We start from the raw sequence: 18,812 nt of genomic DNA, 5'->3' as shown, positions 1-18,812 counted from the left end.
CCCTGATATTCTGATATTTAGAAAAAGAAATAAACTCTGTATTCCTGAAAAAGACAATTGGCTGGGGAGGGGTTTGGAACACAAACCCTGTGAGGAACCAGTGAGGGAGAAAAGGAGACTGAGGAGACTCGGCCTGGTTGAGCCTGCAGACACCCCTGGGTGATGGGGGCTGTCCACAGGGCTGAGATGGATGGATGAGGGGCACCTCAGTGGTTCTCCATGTGTGAGGAGCAATATTTGTGTTTCCCGGGCCACACTGAACTCAGGGGTGAGGGCACACCTCAAGTGCTGTGCCCAGCTCTGGGCCCTCAGCTTGGGAAGGACCCTGGGACACTGAGCACATCCAGAGGGGCTGGGAACACAAACCCTGAGAGGAACCCTGAGGGAGCTGGGGGTGCTCAGCCTGGAGAAAAGGAGACTCAGGGCTGCCCCCATCACTCTCACAGCTCCTGAAAGGTGCCTGTGCTCAGCTGGGGCTGGGCTCTTTCTCCAGAGCACACAGCCTCAAGCTGCACCAAGGGAAATGCAGGTTGGATATTAAGAAAGAGTTTTTTAGAGAAAGAGTGATAAAGAGTGGAATGTTCTGCCCAGGGAGGTGGTGGAGTCGCCATCCCTGGGTGTGTTTAACAAAGCCTGGATGTGGCACTGGGTGCCAGGGTTTGGGTGAGGTGTTGGGGCTGGGTTGGACTCGTTGATCTTTAGGGTCTCCTCCAACCTGGTGATTCTGTGATTTTTCTGAATTCTGTAGTTCTGTGGTTCTGTGTCTGTTCACTGCTCACGTCAGTTACAGGAAGAAGAAAAATATTCAGGCATGTGATAGATAAAAATAAAGGATGTGGCTGGGAGGAAGCAGCCATGGGAGGCCCACAGAGGCAGAATCTGAGGGGCTGCACCACTCCTGGGTTCATCTCTTCTCCCCAAAAATGGGACTTTCTAGGATTCATTAATAAGTCAGGTCACTTTGGGAATGAAGGGCTGAGTGAAGTCCCTGCAGGCCCAGGAGATGTCCAGGAGATGTCCTGGGGTGCTGGCACTGCCTGTGCCCCCTGCCCTGGGTCCCAGCCTCTCTCCCTGCTCAGTGCAGGCAGTGCCCAGGTAAATGCCCACAGCAGGGCACCAGCTCTGCTCAGCTGTGAGCAAACACTGAAATAAATCCCTCATTCCTCCAGAACTGGGCACACAGACCCCAGAAAACACCAAGCAGCCAACCCAGCCCTGCAGAGCCTCTGCTCCAGGCCAGGGGGGCAGCTTGCTCACTGACAAGCTCTGGCTGCTCAGCTGCACCCCAAAATCTTTGGGGTACAGAGGTGTTTCCATTCAGCACTGTAGCAGTGCATCCATCTGCACCCCAAGATGAGGGAATAATAATAAAAAACAACAACAATACCAAAAACCCAAAAACAACCCAAAAAAGCCCCATTCTTTAGCCAGTGAATGACAAAGAATTTGCAGCCACCTGCACTGCTTTACTGAATGCTTTACTGAGTTTTCCTTGCCTGGAAACTCCAAAAGGGATTGAATAAAATAAAATAAAAATCCACCCCCAGCCCTCTGTCTGTGCAGAGATGTGCCAGCAGTGATGGGAAGAGCTGAGCTGGAGGCAGCAAACATTAAAACATTAACTGCACTGCAAACACAGAGATGGGACAGGATGGCACTGCCCAGGTGAGGGAACTGCTCCCTGGGGAATGGGGACACAAGGGTCACTCCCTGTGCTGACATCTCCCTGTGGTGACATCTCCTCATTCCACACAAACAAATCCTCCGTGGAAACTTCCAGCAAACACTGCTGGGGAAAAGGACAGGGCAGAGAACACAAAACCTGAGGAATGTTGAGTTTTGGACAGCACAGAAAATAGAGAGATGGCACAAGGGACAGAAAACAGGGAGAGAGATGGCACAAGGCACAGAGGAGAGGGGGAAGGAAAAGCTCATCCAATTTTCATGACTGATGGATTTCTGTGGTTTACATTGCTTCTGGAAAACTCTGGAATAAACAGAACACGATCTGGGAGAGTTTAGACCCCACTGACAGCAGGGCTGGTGTGAAAAGCCAGCAAAGAAAGTCCAACAGCATCTCCTCTGAACCCATTCTCAGATTTTCCATCTTTTTCTCCTTTTAAAAGTGAATGAAAAGCAGAGGAAGATGCTTCAAAGTAATCACAGGGATCTGGGCTGGAAAATGGATCTGAGTTCATCATCACAGGAGCTTGCACTAAAAGTTTGCTGCTAATTTAGTGCCTCTACAAGCCAGCAACTGGTAATCCACACATTGAAAGTTATGGAAAACCTGACAGGATGAAAAGCACCTGAAAGGCAGGGAGTTAACACTGCTCCAGAAATAATCTGATGAAATGGTTACTGGAGTTAACCATTATGAAATGGTTACTGGGAGTTCAAAGATGATTTACAGAGAAACAGGCTCCTCAACATCCTGCTCACGCATCAGGCCTGGATTTCTGCACTGAACTCCATTCCCATGATTGCTGCTGCTCACCTGCCACCCCTGGGAAGGTTTTCCTGATGTTCTCCCCAAAATGAGGCAAAATTCCCCTTTCCCTTTATCAGAAATGTTTGACGCTTTCAGGAGCTGAGTTTCTCCTCCACTGTGGCACCCACGAGGTCTCCAAGAACAGACAGAGCCCTCTGAGCCCAACCAGGGCTGATTCCTTATCAGTCTTGTGATTCTTATCAGTCTGGGTATTCTCCAGAAGCTCAAGAGCTGCTCAGAGCTCCCCACAAAGGCCCTTTAGAGCCTCACAATCCACGTCAGATCCTCCCAGCTCCTCCTGCACAGGCTTTCCCTGCATTCCCCTAAAGGAAAACTCTGTTCTCTCCTCTTTACCTGCCTCCCCAGGAGCATTTTGGGGTTGTTTTTGAGGCTCTGAGCTCCTGCCAGGCTGAGGGCTGCCTGGCAAATTTGTGTGCTGAATTTATGTGCAGAAATTTGTTGGCAGAGCTGCAGGATCAGGGCTCCTGTCCCACTCCCTGCAATCCTCAGTGCAGACTTTGCTCTCCCAAACACAGGTGGGAAGGGCTGAGCTCTATTCATCTGCCCACACTCACTGGGACAGCAAATATTCCTGATATTCTAATATTTAGGAACACCTGAAAGAGACAATTGGTGTCTTTTCACTGCTTGGTTAAAGGAAGAAGAAAAATATTCAGGCAAGCCTGATTGCAGACTTTGCTCTCCCAAACGCAGGTGGGAAGGGCTGGGCTCTATTCATCTGCCCACACTGACTGGCACAGCAAATATTCCTGATATTCTAATATTTAGGAACACCTGAAAGAGACAATTGGTGTCTTTTCACTGCTCAGTTAAAGGAAGAAGAAAAATATTCAAGCAATCCTCAGTGCAGACTTTGCCCTCCCAAACACAGGGGGGAAAGTGTGGGCTCTATTCATCTGTGGGCTCTTCATCTGCCCACACTGACTGGGACAGCAAATATTCCTGATATTCTAATATTTAGGAACACCTAAAAGAGACAATTGGTGTCTTTTCACTGCTTGGTTAAAGGGAGAAGAAAAATATTCAAGCAATCCTCAGTGCAGACTTTGCTCTCCCAAACGCAGGTGGGAAGGGCTGGGCTCTATTCATCTGCCCACACTGACTGGGACAGCAAATATTCCTGATATTCTAATATTTAGGAACACCTAAAAGAGACAATTGGTGTCTTTTCACTGCTTCTGTAAGGAAGAAGAAAAATATTCAGGCAATCCTGAGTGCAGACTTTGCCCTCCCAAACACAGGGGGGAAGGTGTGGGCTCTATTCATCTGTGGGCTCTATTCAGTGTGGGCTCTTCATCTGCCCACACTGACTGGGACAGCAAATATTCCTGATATTCTAATATTTAGGAACACCAAAAAGAGACAATTGGTGTCTTTTCACTGCTCAGTTAAAGGGAGAAGGAAAATATTCAGGCATATGAGAGATAAAAATAAAGGAATTCAGAGCAAGGCAGACCTCGGGATGTAAATGGCCAAGTGAAAACCTCATGGATTTGAATCTCACCTCTTCCCTGCTGTCAGCTGAGTTTTCTCTAACTTTTCAAGTTCATCTTATTGATTCTCTTTTCAGAGCATCCTCTGGATTCTCCTGGTGCTGAGTTTAGAAGCCAACCTTGCTGTGGAGCAGCAGAAATGCTGCAGGATATTGAGACACAAACCCTAATCTGGGTTCACAGCCCAAGGGAGGCAGAATGAGGCAGGAAAACCATGGCAGATGTGCCAGGCTCAGAATGTCAGGCTCAGTGACACCAAAATGGGGCCCTTTGCCCAAAACCCAGAGAAAATAAGGAGAGAATCAGAGATTTTATCCCTGGCAGCACAATATCTCCAGTTTGTCTCTCATTTTAATGGCATCTGTGGGTGACAAGTGGCTTCTCCCAGGTGTGGAGTTCCTGACACCCCCCAGACAGAGCAGCTCCTCCTTGGGGTCCTCAGGGAAGCCAAACACAAATTTCCACCTCTCAGAGCCCCTCAGGGGTACAGGGTAAGGCACATCTCTGTTCCAGCAAACAAAACTACAAAGGAAAATCAGCTTTAAGGCCTGAGGTCTGTTTTATGAATTGTTTTAAAAATAATAAACGAATTAACAATAATTCACCATGCAGACACCACAATGGTTAAACCACAAGTGACCAACAGATTTTTGTCCCCCTAAAAACCACAATATTTCCAAACCAAAGTCTCCATGTACACAATTCCTCACTAAAGGCATGAGAATCCCTTCAGGGACTTTTCCTTGCCCCTGAGCTTCTGCTCTTCCACCACAAGGACAAGAACACGAATCAAACCCCAAAACTCTGAGTGCATTTATTGCCAAACAATAAATATTCTCACTCTCACAGAGCACCTGCACCAGTTTGGATCTGTCCTCTGCAAAGCCGAGCAGAGAAAGCACAACCAGAGAGAGGGGCAGCTCTGCCAGACCAACCCATGAGCTCATTTCACCCCTTTCCTCCCACTTCTCCACAGGGCAGGGATGGCAATCCCAAAAAAAAGCACTGCTGGGATTCACAGAACACACAAGGCACGAGAAGTTGGTGGCATTTAAGGAAAAAACCACAAAAAAAAAATAGAGAAAAAGGAATCCAGGAGAGGGGAAAGGGAGGGTTCCAACTGGCAAAGAGGAATGCAGTGTTCCAGAGACAAAAAGACCAGTTAAAAGCAGCAAAAAAATGAAGAAAACTGGTGGTGCCTTGCAGATCTTTGAGGCCTATTTGCTCTTTTTGGGATTGTTTTTTGGGTTGGGTTTGCACAGTGCCTGGCACACAGAACAGTGTGGAGGGGTTTGTGTAAAAGAAGAGTGGGGCAAAGGAAATGTGAGGTTCTATGAAGAGGGAGATTCCACTGGTTCACTGCTAGAGCTGCCCTCAGAGGGGAGAGGAATGGAGGAACCGGAATGGTCCAAATGGCAGAAAAATCCTGCCTGGAAGGAGCTGCCAAACTCTATCAAGGAGATGCATTAGCAAAATTTTAATGGAAATAACACTGCCAAGTGGGACTGACTGGCTTCCTGCACTCTGTGCCTCATCCATATTTTCACACTGCTGCTTTTATCTGGCCAGAATGTCTCCGCTAACTAGAAAATGGGTTTGTTTTGTTTTGTTTACAAAGGAAAATAATGGGGTGGGGTGGGGAAAACCACAAAAAAAACGCAGCCAGTGCTTACTCTCCGGATGTACTGTCTCTCATGCTGAAAATATATGGAGGAAAAACAAGAGAACAGAAAGATAAGATAGAGAGGACATGAAAAACACAAGAGACCCACAGAGCACAGCAAAGCATCATGCAGCAGGGAATGGAGCTCAGCAGCTACAGGCAGAAGCAGTGAGAGCCAAAGTCACCTCTAGGCTGGTGACAGAGCCAGGGTTTGGCAGCAGCCAGCTCAGACTGAGGCATCTGCTCACAGCCCTTATCTGCCACTCCTCCACCTCTTCTTGGTTTGTATTTTATTCTTTAAATAAAATCTTATTCTTTTCTTCGCTGCCTCTGTCCCTCTGTGCCTCTGGGGTCTCTTCCTGCAATGCTGCTCACACCCAGCAGGATCCTGACTCTGCTTCTCCACCCTGCCCAAATTCAGCCCAAATCCCACATTCTGCTGCCCCCACTCTGCTCTGGAGGCTGCAGGAGGGCAGGAATTGTGGCTGCCCATGGGTGGCTGCTGCATTTACCTACGGCTGCTTCAGAGGGTACTTCTCCACCAGTTTGGCCCATCTAGGTTTGTATTTCATTCTTAAAATAAAATCTTCTTATTTCTTTTTTTGCTGGAGGCATCAGCCATTGAGCCCAGCTGGGGCTGGCAGGGAGGGAGCAATGTGGCCACCAGTTAAAAATAAGTTTGAGTTTGGTATTTGTGGGGAGGATCCTCCTGAGGTGGCAGGAGCTGCTCAGAGGTGTGTCCCTCTGATTCACTGTCCCTCTGTGCCTCTGGGGTCTCTTCCTGCAATGCTGCTCACACCCAGCAGGATCCTGACTCTGCTTCTCCACCCTGCCCAAATTCAGCCCAAATCCCACATTCTGCTGGCCCCACCCTGCTCTGGAGGCTGCAGGAGGGCAGGAATTGTGGCTGCTGCATTTACCTATGGCTGCTTCAGAGGGTACTTCTCCACCAGTTTGGCCCATCTAGGTTTGTATTTCATTCTTAAAATAAAATCTTCTTATTCTTTTATTCACTGTCCCTCTGTGCCTCTGGGGTCTCTTCCTGCGATGCTGCTCACACCCAGCAGGATCCTGACTCTGCCTCTCCATCTCACTGTTTGAGCCCAAATCCCACATTCTGCTGCCCCCACCCTGCTCTGGAGGCTGCAGGAGGGCAGGAATTGTGGCTGCCCATGGGTGGCTGCTGCATTTACCTATGGCTGCTTCAGAGGGTGGGGGCCCCACCGTGCAAAGGTGACACCGGCTTTGTGCCCCTCGTGCTGGCAGAAGGAAAAAACACCAAGGCAGAAGCAAAGGGTGGTTGGTGTTTCTCTGGGGTTGGTAGAAAATAATTCCTCTGTGGCCTCCAGACCACCCTGAGAGACGCAAAGGGTTTGCAGGGTGGCAGCTGTGGTGGTGTTTGCAGGGGTCTGAGGATGAGGGAAGAGACGAGGATCTGACTCCATGTTTCAGAAGACTGATTTATTATTTTATGATATATATTATATTAAAACTATACTAAAAGAATAGAAGCAAGGATTTCATCAGAAGGCTGGCTAAGAATAGAATAATAAAGAATGATAATAAAGGCTTGTGACTCTCAGAGAGTCCGAGCCAGCTGGGCTGTGATTGGCCATTAATTAGAAACAACCACATGAGACCAATCCCAGATGCACCTGTTGCATTCCACAGCAGCAGATAACCATTGTTTACATTTTGTTCCTGAGGCCTCCCAGCTTCTCAGGAGAAAAAATCCTAAGGAAAGGATTTTCCATAAAATATGTCTGTGACATCAGCTCTGTTTGTCACTGCGTGTCACCACACCCCACGCTGAGGCACCAGAGCTGCAGGATGTGGGGAGCATCACCAGAGTGACCAAAAGGACAAAGCTTCTGCCCTCTAGGATGTGGGGAGCATCACCAGAGTGACCAAAAGGACAAAGCTTCTGCTCTCTGTCTCTGGCATCCCTTCCCTGAGGACGCCAGCCCTCCTTTGCCAGTGCTGAGCCATTTCCAGCTCCTCCTCCTGGAAATGGTCAGGGTGCCCCAGTGCCACTGCAAAGCCCCTTTGCACCTTCCCCCCTCCCACCCAGAGCCACCCAGGGACAAGAGAAACGGGAGTACTTACATTATACCAACTCTGGCTTTTCTGTAAGGACAAAATAAAAGAGAAGCATTAGTTAGCACAGAGATCTTAGGATCAAAAAGAAAGAGGGACAGAGAAAGCAGGTCCAATCTGGTTTGGATCATTAGTGAAGTGAAAGTGGGATTAAACAGAAGATTTCAATGGGTTTCACAGTGGTGTGACACAGTTATCCCCAGTTACAGGAGCAAGGGACAAGTCCAGCAGCAGGAGTCTGGAACAGGAGACAGCTCGGGCCAAGGTGTGCATGTCCACATGCACACACACACAGACATGCTGTCACCTTGTCTGCAACCAGCAGTGCCAGCCAGCAACACAGGAGCTCATCATCATCATCATCACCATCACAACACCATCATCATTATCATCATCACATCATCATCATTATCAACATCACAACACCATCATCATTATCATCATCACATCATCACCATCATCATCACCATCACAACACCATCATCATTATCATCATCACATCATCACCATCACAACACCATCATCATCATCATCACTGCCAGCCATCTCTTTAGGGTTTTCATTCTTCCCCTTTCATTCTTCCGCTGGTCAAACTCACATTGAGCCCTCCAAGCACTGCGAAGGGCAAGGACACAGCTTTGCCCACAAAAGGCAAATGTCCCAAGGGTGTTTTGAATTTTAAAAGGGACACACACACACACAGAGCCAGGAAAAGTGCTGTAGAAAATCGCTAGAGAAGCTAGGCAAGGAAAAAAAAAAGATGGGATTTTTTTTTTTTTTCAGCATTTCAGCCACAGTGTTTTGCATCATCTGCACATGGGATTTTTTTTGGTTTTTTCCCCCCATCCTTATCATGGCGTTTCAGATGGTTGGAGAGGACAGGCCACACATCACATTGGAGCACACAGAAGAGCTGGCTCAGCTTGGAAAGCCACACTTGGCAATTTCCAGCTGGAGGTGAGATTTATCTGCACAGGGAGAGCAAGGAATGAGCTTCCCACTGCAGCCAGGCTGGACACTGAGCTCCTTCAGGACACAGGAATTCCCTTTTTGGGGGAATTTCCCTCATGGCAGTGAAGCCTGGGGACACCAGAGCCTTCCCCATGAGGGTGGGCAGCTCCAGCTGTGCTGTCCCCTCTCCCAAACCCTTCAGTGGACAACACACGGGGACAGCAGCAATATTTCACTGCCTTCCCTCCTCTGGAGCCATCTTGCTGCTGACCTCGGGGAATTTTCCAGGCTGGAATAGGAAGGGAAACGTTCTGTGCTGTGCCTGGCCACAGAGGAACCTCACTGAGAATTCCCTGGAATATTCATTCACAGGGACACAGGCACTGCCTGCCCACCAAGGACACGCAGGGTTGTTCTGCCACAGGGAAGGAGGAAAGCGCTGATGAAATCAGAGTGGAACAGATTTCTGTGAAGGGACAAGGGCAGCTCTGTTCCCACCCTGGATCTGCCTGCTCCAAGCTCCCTGTGTGCCACAGAACCTCACTGCATCCCATTTCTGAAGCATCCATTGCAGAGCTCCCTCATGAAAAGCCCCACAGTAACACAGCACTCAGGCTACAATACAAAAATACAAAAATCTGACATTAAAAAGAGGAACACCCCCTTTTTTCCCCCAAATCCTGGGGAAAGGAGATGAGCTGAGGGGCTGAACACAGAGCATGGCTCATATCCCATTCCAAGCAGAGGAATTTCCTCCTGCTTCCCACTCTTCTCCATACTTGGCCACACCTGATCCATTCATAAAGGACTGGGTTGAAGTCATCCCTCTCTGCAAGTAGGACGTGGAAAAAAACCTTATGCAACCCAGTCTGGACTAAAAAAAGCAGCAGGGTAATTAATCTGAGCCATGCACACAGCACCTTGTCCTCAGGAGCACAGCCCCTGAGGTGGAGCTGATTTTCCTGCAGATTTGTTTTGCCATCTGTCTGCCTTAACGAGCAAAAGGCGTAACTCAGAAATTCCTGGGGAAAAAAAAAAAAAACCACTCATAATCAAACTATAATTGGCACACACAGAGCAGAGGCACTGCTGCCACTCTGCCTGCTAAATCAGGGTGCCCATGCTGTGGTGTCAGCACAGCCCAACAGGATTTCAGTCCTCTCTGCTGCATTCATTGCCGGAACTATTTTATTTTTTTTTCCGTACTCAAATTTGAATTCCATTTTCCCTGAATCAAGGGTCTATAAAGGAGCTCTGCAGGTTCTTCTTTAAGCTCTTCCACACAAAAAAAATTATACTGAGGTCCATAATTATGGATTATGGATGATTGCTGATTATACCGATACTCCATTATGCTGATGTCCATAATTTTACCAACAACCTTAAATATACCAACACTCAAACCTCAGCTTTTGCCTCCACCAAGTCCAACAGCCTTGTCCAAAATCCAAACAACCTCAGCCCTTAAATCTCTCCTTAAATCTCTCTTCTAATTTATCTTTTTTTTAAAAGAACTCACTGAGAGGGAGATGCAAACTGTGAAAATCAACAAGACAGTAAAATGGAGAGGGGGGAGAGGAAAAAAGAAAGAAAAAGGAAAAACATATTCTTACTTTGAGCAGGTTAAGTCTGTCATACTGGAAAAAGAAACCATAAGCATTAGAACTGAAAAGAGAAAATAAATAAGTGACAGGAGGAGGGGGCTGCACACAGAACAGACAGGGAGAAGATGGGACAGGTTTGCAGAGATGATGCTACAGGAGCACAGAGCAGAGCTCGTGGTTACAGGGGGGCTGTAACCAGGAAGAGCTTGGGAGGAATGTGAAAAATGGAACATTTTCTCTAAACCTTTAATAACTGCCTCTAAATAGTCATGATTTAGTGACCTGACACCTGCATGCAGGGCTAGGGAAGGTCACAGCTCTGCAGGGCACACACCAAATTTCAACTGATAACCCAATACAGAGCTTCTGCCTCAGCAGCACTGACACTCCAGTGGAGCACTCCAGGGCTTAAGATCTCCTGTAGAGCACTCCCTCTGATAATTCCAGTGCTCAAAACTCCTGCTGGAGCACTCCCTGTGAGAAATCCAGGGCTAAAAATCTCCTGTAGAGCACTCCCTGTGGCAATTCCAGGGTTTAAAAATCTTAAAGGAGCACTGCCTCTCACTATTCCAGTGCTTAAAACCTCCTGCTGGAGCACTCCCTCTGACAATTCCAGTGTTCAAAACTCCTGGTGGAGCACGCCCTGTGACAATTCCAGTGTTTAAAACTCTTGCAGGAGCATCTCCTCTGCCAATTCCAGCATTTAAAATCCCTGATGGAGCATCTCTTCTGACAATTCCAGTGCTTAAAACTCCTGCTGGAGCACTCCCTGTGAGAAATCCAGTGCTAAAAATCTCCTGTAGAGCACTCCCTGTGACAATTATAGGGTTTAAAACTCCTGCAGGAGCACTCCCTGAGACAATTCCAGTGCTTAAAACTGGTGGAAAACTGCAGTGCTCAAATCCCCCTGCTGGAGAACTCCCTGTGACAATTCCAGTGCTTAAAACTCCTGGTGGAGCACTCCAGTGTTTAAAACTCCTAGTGGAGCACTGCCTCTCACTATTCCAGTGTTTAAAACTCTTGGTGGAGCACTCCCTCTACCAATTCCAGTGCTCAAAAACTCCTGGTAGATCATTCCCTGTGACAATTCCAGTGTTTAAAAGTCCTGGTAAAGCACTCCCTGCGACAAATCCAGTGTTTAAAACCCCTGATGGAGCACTGCAGTTCACTATTCCAACATTTAAATCTCCTGCTGGAGCACTCCCTGTGACTGTTCCAGTGCTCAAAACTCATGCTGGAGCACTCCAGTGTTTAAAACTCCTGCTGGAGCACTTCCTGTGACAATTCCATCATTTAAATCTCCTGGTGGAGCACTCCAGTGTTTAAAACTCCTGCTGGAGCACTTCCTGTGACAATTCCATCATTTAAATCTCCTGGTGGAGCACTCCAGTGTTTAAAACTCCTGCTGGAGCAGTTTCTGTGACAATTCCAGCATTTAAATCTCCTGGTGGAGCACTCCAGTGTTTAAAACTCCTGCTGAAGCAGCACCTGTGACAATTCCATCATTTGAATCTCCTGGTGGAGCACTCCAGTGTTTAAAACTCCTGCTGAAGCAGCACCTGTGACAATTCCAGCATTTGAATCTCCTGGTGGAGCACTCCAGTGTTTAAAACTCCTGCTGGAGCAGTTCCTGTGACAATTCCAGCATTTGGATCTCCTGGTGGAGCACTCCAGTGTTTAAAACTCCTGCAGGAGCAGTTCCTGTGACAATTCCAGCATTTGGATCTCCTGGTGGAGCACTCCAGTGTTTAAAACTCCTGCTAGAGCGCTCCCTGTGACAATTCCAGCATTTGGATCTCCTGGTGGAGCACTCCAGTGTTTAAAACTCCTGCTGAAGCGCTCCCTGTGACAATTCCAGCATTTGAATCTCCTGGTGGAGCACTCCCTCTGACGGCAGCACGACAGAACAGCACACACAAAAGAGGGCAGGGAGCTCAAGCAGCAATTGCACCAACACAGCAGCAAACTCATGGGCTCAAGCTGTTCCACCTCATTAGGCAGACAGGTTGGGAAAGCAAACCATCCTTCCTGCAGGAGATGGGTGGGGAGAGGAGAAGAGGCCGAGAAAGGAGAGTTTGGAATCTTTGCCCTCAGGTTTTTTGTTCCTAACCTCTCCCTGTGTGAGCAGACAACAGAATTGTCTGTGTGGGGAGGAGCAGGGGGTTAATGCCTGAAAATTCTGTGTGGGGAGAACCAGGGGGTTAATGCCTGAAAATTCTGTGTGGGGGGAAGCAGGGGATTAATGCCTGAAAATTCTGTGGGGGGGAAGCAGGGGGTTAATGCCTGAAAATTCTGTGTGTGGGAAAGCAGGGGGTTAATGCCTGAAAATTCTGTGTGTGGGGAGAACCAGGGGGTTAATGCCTGAAAATTCTGTGTGGGGGGAAGCAGGGGGTTAATGCCTGAAAATTCTGTGTGGGGGGAGAACCAGGGGGTTAATGCCTGAAAATTCTGTGTGGGGGGAAGCAGGGAGTTAATGGCTGAAAATTCTGTGTGGGGGAGAACCAGGGGGTTAATGGCTGAAAATTCTGTGTGGGGTGGAGCAGGGGGTTAATGCCTGAAAATTCTGTGTGGGAGAACCAGGGGTTAATGCCTGAAAATTCTGTGTGGGGAGGAGCAGGGGATTAATGCATGAAAATTCTGTGTGGGGGGAAGCAGAGGGTTAATGCCTGAAAATTCTGTGTGTGGGGAGAACCAGGGGGTTAATGCCTGAAAATTCTGTGTGGGGGGAAGCAGGGGGTTAATGCCTGAAAATTCTGTGTGGGGGGAAGCAGGGATTAAATGTCTGAAAATTCTGTGTGGGGGGAAGCAGGGGGTTAATGCCTGAAAATTCTGTGTGGGGGGAGAACCAGGGGGTTAATGCCTGAAAATTCTGTGTGGGGAGAACCAGGGGGTTAATGCCTGAAAATTCTGTGTGGGGAGAACCAGGGGGTTAATGCCTGAAAATTCTGTGTGGGGGAAAGCAGGGGGTTAATGCCTGAAAATTCTGTGTGTGGGGAGAACCAGGGGGTTAATGCCTGGAAATTCTGTGTGGGGTGGAGCAGCAGGTTAATGCCTGAAAATTCTGTGTGTGGGGAGAAGCAGGGGGTTAATGCCTGAAAATTCTGTGTGGGGAGAACCAGGGGGTTAATGCCTGAAAATTCTTCATTTGTGCCAGAGGGAGCACAGAACAGGCTGCACACTCGAAGATGCTCGTGGTTCCAGCTCAGAATATTCAGTGTGAGCAGGGCAGGAGGCTCTGAGAGCCTGCTGGGGGTCCTGCCTGGGATCCCCTTCCCCTCCAAACTCATCTGGGCTCCACTTCCCTCACTTTCTCCATCTGCCTCACACTGGTTGGGTTTTTCCCTCTCAGAGAAGCAGGGGCTGGCTGCTGGCACCTCAGAGCACACACATTTTATAAACATCCCTCTGTCCAAGTTTCTTCCCACCAACCCCTGTCCCCAAACCTCTGCACCTGCAGCTCAGCACAGCCTGTCCTGCCCACACTCACCTCAAACCCTGCCAGGACTCTGCTACTCCACACCTTGCCCACCTCACCTTGAGGCTTTAGCCCCACAGTGCTCCCCTGCACTTATCCCAAGCACAAGACAATCTGTCTAAAATAAAACACACCAAGAAGCTCCCAGCAGACAGCAGCAAGTCATGCAAGGTCAGGCTGGTCACAAGGACCATGACCAAGGGATGACAGTGAGCCAGCACTGCTCTCTGGGAACTTGCCTAGAAGGAAACCTGAGGCATCCACTGGGGAAAGGCCAAGACAAGGGTTCTGTGGATTTTTGTGAAGCCATTCTGTGGATTTTTGTGAAGCCATCCAAGCCATTCTGCCGCCACAAAGTGGAAATGCCAACAGCCTGGCACTTTCTCCAACAACACCCCACCTGTGTTTCTGATTTTTCCACTCTTCTGAGGGCAGCACAGAGGTGTGAGGTCAAATCCCAAACAATCTTATCTCCAATTCAAGCACCCACAGAGGGATCTTCCACTCCTCACCTCTCAGAGCGAGCCCATGAATTCTCACAATTCATTTGGGACAGGTTCTGCTCTACCAGGTTCAAGCTGGGTTCACCTGAAATCACTGATCTTTAATATTTACATCACACAGCAGAGCTTGCCAGGGCAGCAAGCTGAGATCACTGGCCACAAAAATGCAATTTATCATGGAAAGCAGGGAAGAAGTCATGGAGAACAAGTCTGGTTTCTGAAATCGTGGAACAACTCTGGTTTCTGAAATCATGGAGGAAGAAGGAAAGAGAAGGGATGGTGGCTCTGTTCAGCTCCAGAGGATTTCTCCCTGGCAAAGACAGCAGCTCACTTCAAGGGAGAGGGGAAAGCAGAACTGAAAGGCTGAAATGGTTTGGGATGTGATAACGTTCATCACAGGGGTGTGATGAAGAGGCCAGTTCAGTCCGTGTGAGCAAACACAGAGATGGCAGTGATGCCAGTGAACCCAGCTTCCAGCTACAGGCACGGGGCTGAGCTCTTGCTGGCATTCTCCCAGGCACAGCAGGAGAATGCCTGGCTGGGGTCAGCACTCAGCACCACAGGGAGGGTTCCTGAGTGGTGAGACAGCTCTACAGTGGGGGACAGGAGAGAAAAAAGAAGGCTTACTTTGGAGAGGCGCTTGTGTGACTTAATCGGAGAGAAAGCATGCAGGAATGAAAAGAGAGAAATTAGGGAGAGAAGAAAAAATTACCTGGCAGATCAAGAGAAGGAAAACCCACACACCCAACAGAGAGCACTGCACCCCCTCTTCCTCGTGGAAAGCACCAGGAATTAAAGTTCAGCTTTGGTAAAATTCTCACTCCCATGATTTTAATTTTGAGGGCCAGGGTGACACAACTCCTCTCTGTGGTTCCCTGTCACTAAGATTTTCTAAGTTCTGTAGTGAACTTTCTCACACACTTTCTGTAAATAATTCATGGTTTTGCATTCTTTTACAGAAGAAGAGAAAGTTGATGGACTGTTGGTTTGTCCAGTGTCATTGGAGAGGTGGCACTGTCACCCTCCAATCCACTGTCACTGTTAGAAAACTATAAATGTTAGAGTTAGAAAATAAACTTCTTTTTTCCTTCACCTTGAGAACAGCGGTGTGAGCTTGTGTTTTTGCGTGTCCTACAGCGACAATTCCCCTTCCCAAGGATCCCATTTCCCTGTGAGCACCCCCAGGGTGGCTCCAGCGTGCCCTGCATCCTCCTGCCTCCCACCCATGGCTTCCTTTGGGAACTCAGCGCTGGCAAGCCCGTGCTGAGGGTGTCACCAGCACTGGGACGGGGTTTGTAGGTCACTGCGTGCACAGGAAGCCAGGCTGACCTCAAGGGCAACCTCAGAACGCCAATGATTCAGCTTGAAAAACCCTTTTCCCCCCTCTTTTGAACTCACAGACTGCCCCAGAGTGGTGAGAGATCAGAATGTGGGCCACTGAGTGCTGTTCCCTCTGCTGAGTGGCCACGAAGGGGAGGGGATGAGGATTTCTGGTCTGTGACACAATCCAGCAATAAATCAGGCAAAGATCCAACAATTCATTTTATACAAGCCATCAGAGTTCTGCCTGGGAAATTATTCAGGCTGAAACATCTCCCTTCAAAAAGCTGGGCAAACACAAGTGCTCCTGACAGCTGACACATCACTGATCTCAGGGTTATAATCAAAGGTTTATTTGGCACCCCAGGCTCTCATGTGTGTTTTACCAGGTCCAACTGCTCACACAAAAACCTAGAGCCAAACCTGAAATGCTCTTTCTCTACACAGTAAAGACAAAGCCGTTTCTAATATGATTCAAAGACACAAAACCTTCCTGGGGAAAATATCAGCAACCCTGGGCATAACACTGCAGCCATGGGAGGGATGGGCAGAGGGGGGAAAAGTGATTCTGTGCAATTTGAACTGATCTCAGAGGGCTTGGATAGGGCTGGGGAAATGCACAGGCCCTTCCCAGGGGAAACCTTGGTAATGGTAAAAATGGTAAAAAGCAATTGCAACAGCTGATTTTCAAGGTGTGCTGAAAACCCCTGGTGGAGGGGTTTTCCCACAGAGCCCCCACAAGGAACAGAACCTCGAGAGAAAGGACCTAGAGAAAACAGGGCCTAGAGAAAACAGGGTTTGGAGAGAAACGACCTAGAGGAAGGACCTTGCTTTGAGAGAAAGGACCTAGAGAGAAAGGACCTAGAGAGAAAGGACCTAGAGAAAACAGGACCTAGAGAGAAAGGACCTTTCCTCAAGAGAAAGGACCTAGAGCAAACAGGACCTAGAGAAAGGACCATTCCTAGAGAAAGGACCTAGCGAAAACAGGAGCTAGAGAGAAAGGACGCAGAGAAAAAGGAGCTGTCCTCAGAGAAAGGTCTAGAGGAAAAAACAGGAAGGCATCTAGAGAAAGGACCTTAGAGAAAGATTCTAAGAGAAAGGACCTTTCTTGAGAGAAAGGATAACACTAAGAAAGAAAAAAGGACCTTCTGAGAGAAAGGACCTAGAGCAAACAGGACCTAGAGAAAGGACCATTCCTAGAGAAAGGACCTTTTCTCAAGAGAAAGGACCTAGAGAAAGGACCTTTACTTGAGAGAAAGGTCCTAGAAAAAACAGGACCTAGAGAAAGGACCTAGAGAAAACAGGAGCTAGAGGAAAAGAGCTAGAGAAAGGACTCTAAAAAGAAAGGACCTCTAGAGAAAGGACCTTTCTCAGAGAGAAAGAAGGACCTTTACTTGAGGAAGAGAAGGACCTAGAGCAACAGGACCTCTAGAGAAAGGACCTTTCTCAGCTGGAGAGAAAGGACCTAGAGAAACAGGACCTAGAGAAAGGACCTAGAAACAGACAGAGGAAAGGATCTAGAGAGAAAGGACCTTTACTCGGAAGAGAAAAAGGACCTAAAATTCCTAGAGAAAGGATACTAGAGGGAGAAAGGACCTTTACTTGAGAGAAAGGACCTAGAGCAAACAGGACCTAGAGAAAGCTGTAGCCTCACAGCTGTGCTCAGCCTGACCCAGGTGAAGGACTCTGAGTTAGCAGAACCCTCAGAAACCCCACGTGTGAAGAGGGAGGGAACCAGCCAGAGAAGAAGGCGGCAGAGGACAAAGCCAGCGTGGCCGATCCCGGCACCGCGTCCCCGCGCTCGCCCTCACCTTGGAGTTCTTGGCCCCGCTGCGGCCTGACTGTGAGGAGCAGCTCCTCTGGACGCCCTGCTCCGGCGTGGACGGCGACTTGTCCGAGGAGTGGTCGGAGCCCTTCTCCACCATGGCGTCCCCCTGGGCGTCCTGCGGCGTGGGCGAGCGCGAGCGTTTGCGCAGGATCGGGGAGCAGGCGGGCGTGCTGCGGTTGGAGTTACTGGCGGTGCTGCGGGGAACAGGGAGGGCACAGAGCGGGGTTAGAGCTGAAACAGCCCGGGCTGGGCAGCAGCCACAGCGCAGAGCTGCTTCCTGGGCTGTCACAGCAGCACTCCCCGCGCCCCCCGTGGGTTTGGGCACTTCTCCTTTAGCACAGGAACTGCTGGCAGTGCCTTTCTCCAACCACCCTCCAACCCCTCAGAGCACAGAGCAGGGCCCACCAGAAGGAACTCGTGGGCTCCTGGAGTTTCAAGCGATCTGAGCTTAGAAAAACCAAATGTGCACTGAAGAACGAGAGAAGTGTCCGTGTGTGCTCAATACAGCCTCGCTCTGCCCCTCCTTTGTTAGCGCAGCTCTTCTCAACAGGATGCATGAAAATGGGGTCACACCTTTCAGAAAACACCCCATCAAAGAGCATCACAAACCCCTGGGCTCTGGGAGGGGAGTTGTGATGACATTCAATGCAGCATTTCCTGTACAGAGCCATCCTTTCCCACACCAGTTAGAGCTGGGCATGGAAACGGTTTGCTGTGACCCAAAAGCGTTTGTGATTAAAAAAAAATTTAAAATTCAGTGCCTTTTTCACAATGGGAAACACAAGGCCTTTCAGAGTTTCACAGAAATTATGAGGGGAATGGAGCTTCTCATTCTCTTTCCTCTGCAAATGTCCCAGTAATGTACGAACTAACACAGAACAGGAAAACTCAGATTTCCTCACTGCTCCTTCTCTTTTGATGCCTCTCCTTCCTGCCAGACTCTTCAGAATCCCACACACTACCCCCATTTTTCCCTCCGTCACTCATTTCCTTCAGGAGCCAAATCTATTTCTGACCAGCCCAGACATCCTCGAGGCTTTTCCAGCTGTGCTGCCCAAGCCAGCAGGTCACAGAGGAGCCTGGTGCAGGGACTGGATCTGTACAAACTTCTTCAGGAGCCTGTTTTCTCATGAGCAACACCAAACACCTGACAGCACAGGCAGCAGGCAAAGGATGGAGGAATTACAGCTGCGAGGGACTGAATTAAAGAAGTTGTTACACTCAGGCTCTTAAGGGCTATGATTAAAGCCAAACTGCACACAGCAATCACAATAATGCACAGCAATGTGCTCCAAATGGATCATTTCCTCCCTGAAAACCTAGAGGAGCTGAACACACGCCTGAGGTTTCATTAATTGCCAGATAA

At 48.8% G+C, this 18,812-nt stretch overlaps 1 protein-coding gene across 10 annotated transcripts in view; it reads right to left on the bottom strand.

Annotated features, from left to right (window-relative positions):
• Window positions 1–18,812, bottom strand: part of GRAMD1B (GRAM domain containing 1B) — a 145,086-nt gene that overhangs the window by 35,345 nt on the left and 90,929 nt on the right. For 7 of the 10 annotated variants that reach the window (XM_064732270.1, XM_064732265.1, XM_064732268.1 and 4 more), the window contains 3 exons: window positions 17,430–17,640; window positions 7,775–7,795; window positions 5,679–5,702 (listed from right to left, as the gene is read on the bottom strand). In XM_064732270.1, coding sequence (XP_064588340.1) covers window positions 5,679–5,702; window positions 7,775–7,795; window positions 17,430–17,640 — 256 coding nt within the window. The remainder of the gene's footprint in view (window positions 1–5,678; window positions 5,703–7,774; window positions 7,796–17,429; window positions 17,641–18,812) is intronic. The other 3 variants (XM_064732266.1, XM_064732269.1, XM_064732267.1) reach the window with 2 other exon arrangements.

This window comes from Zonotrichia leucophrys, chromosome 24, assembly GCF_028769735.1.
Source record: "Zonotrichia leucophrys gambelii isolate GWCS_2022_RI chromosome 24, RI_Zleu_2.0, whole genome shotgun sequence".
NCBI classification, from domain to species: Eukaryota; Metazoa; Chordata; class Aves; order Passeriformes; family Passerellidae; genus Zonotrichia; species Zonotrichia leucophrys.
This window is presented reverse-complemented; position numbering and strand designations above follow the sequence as displayed.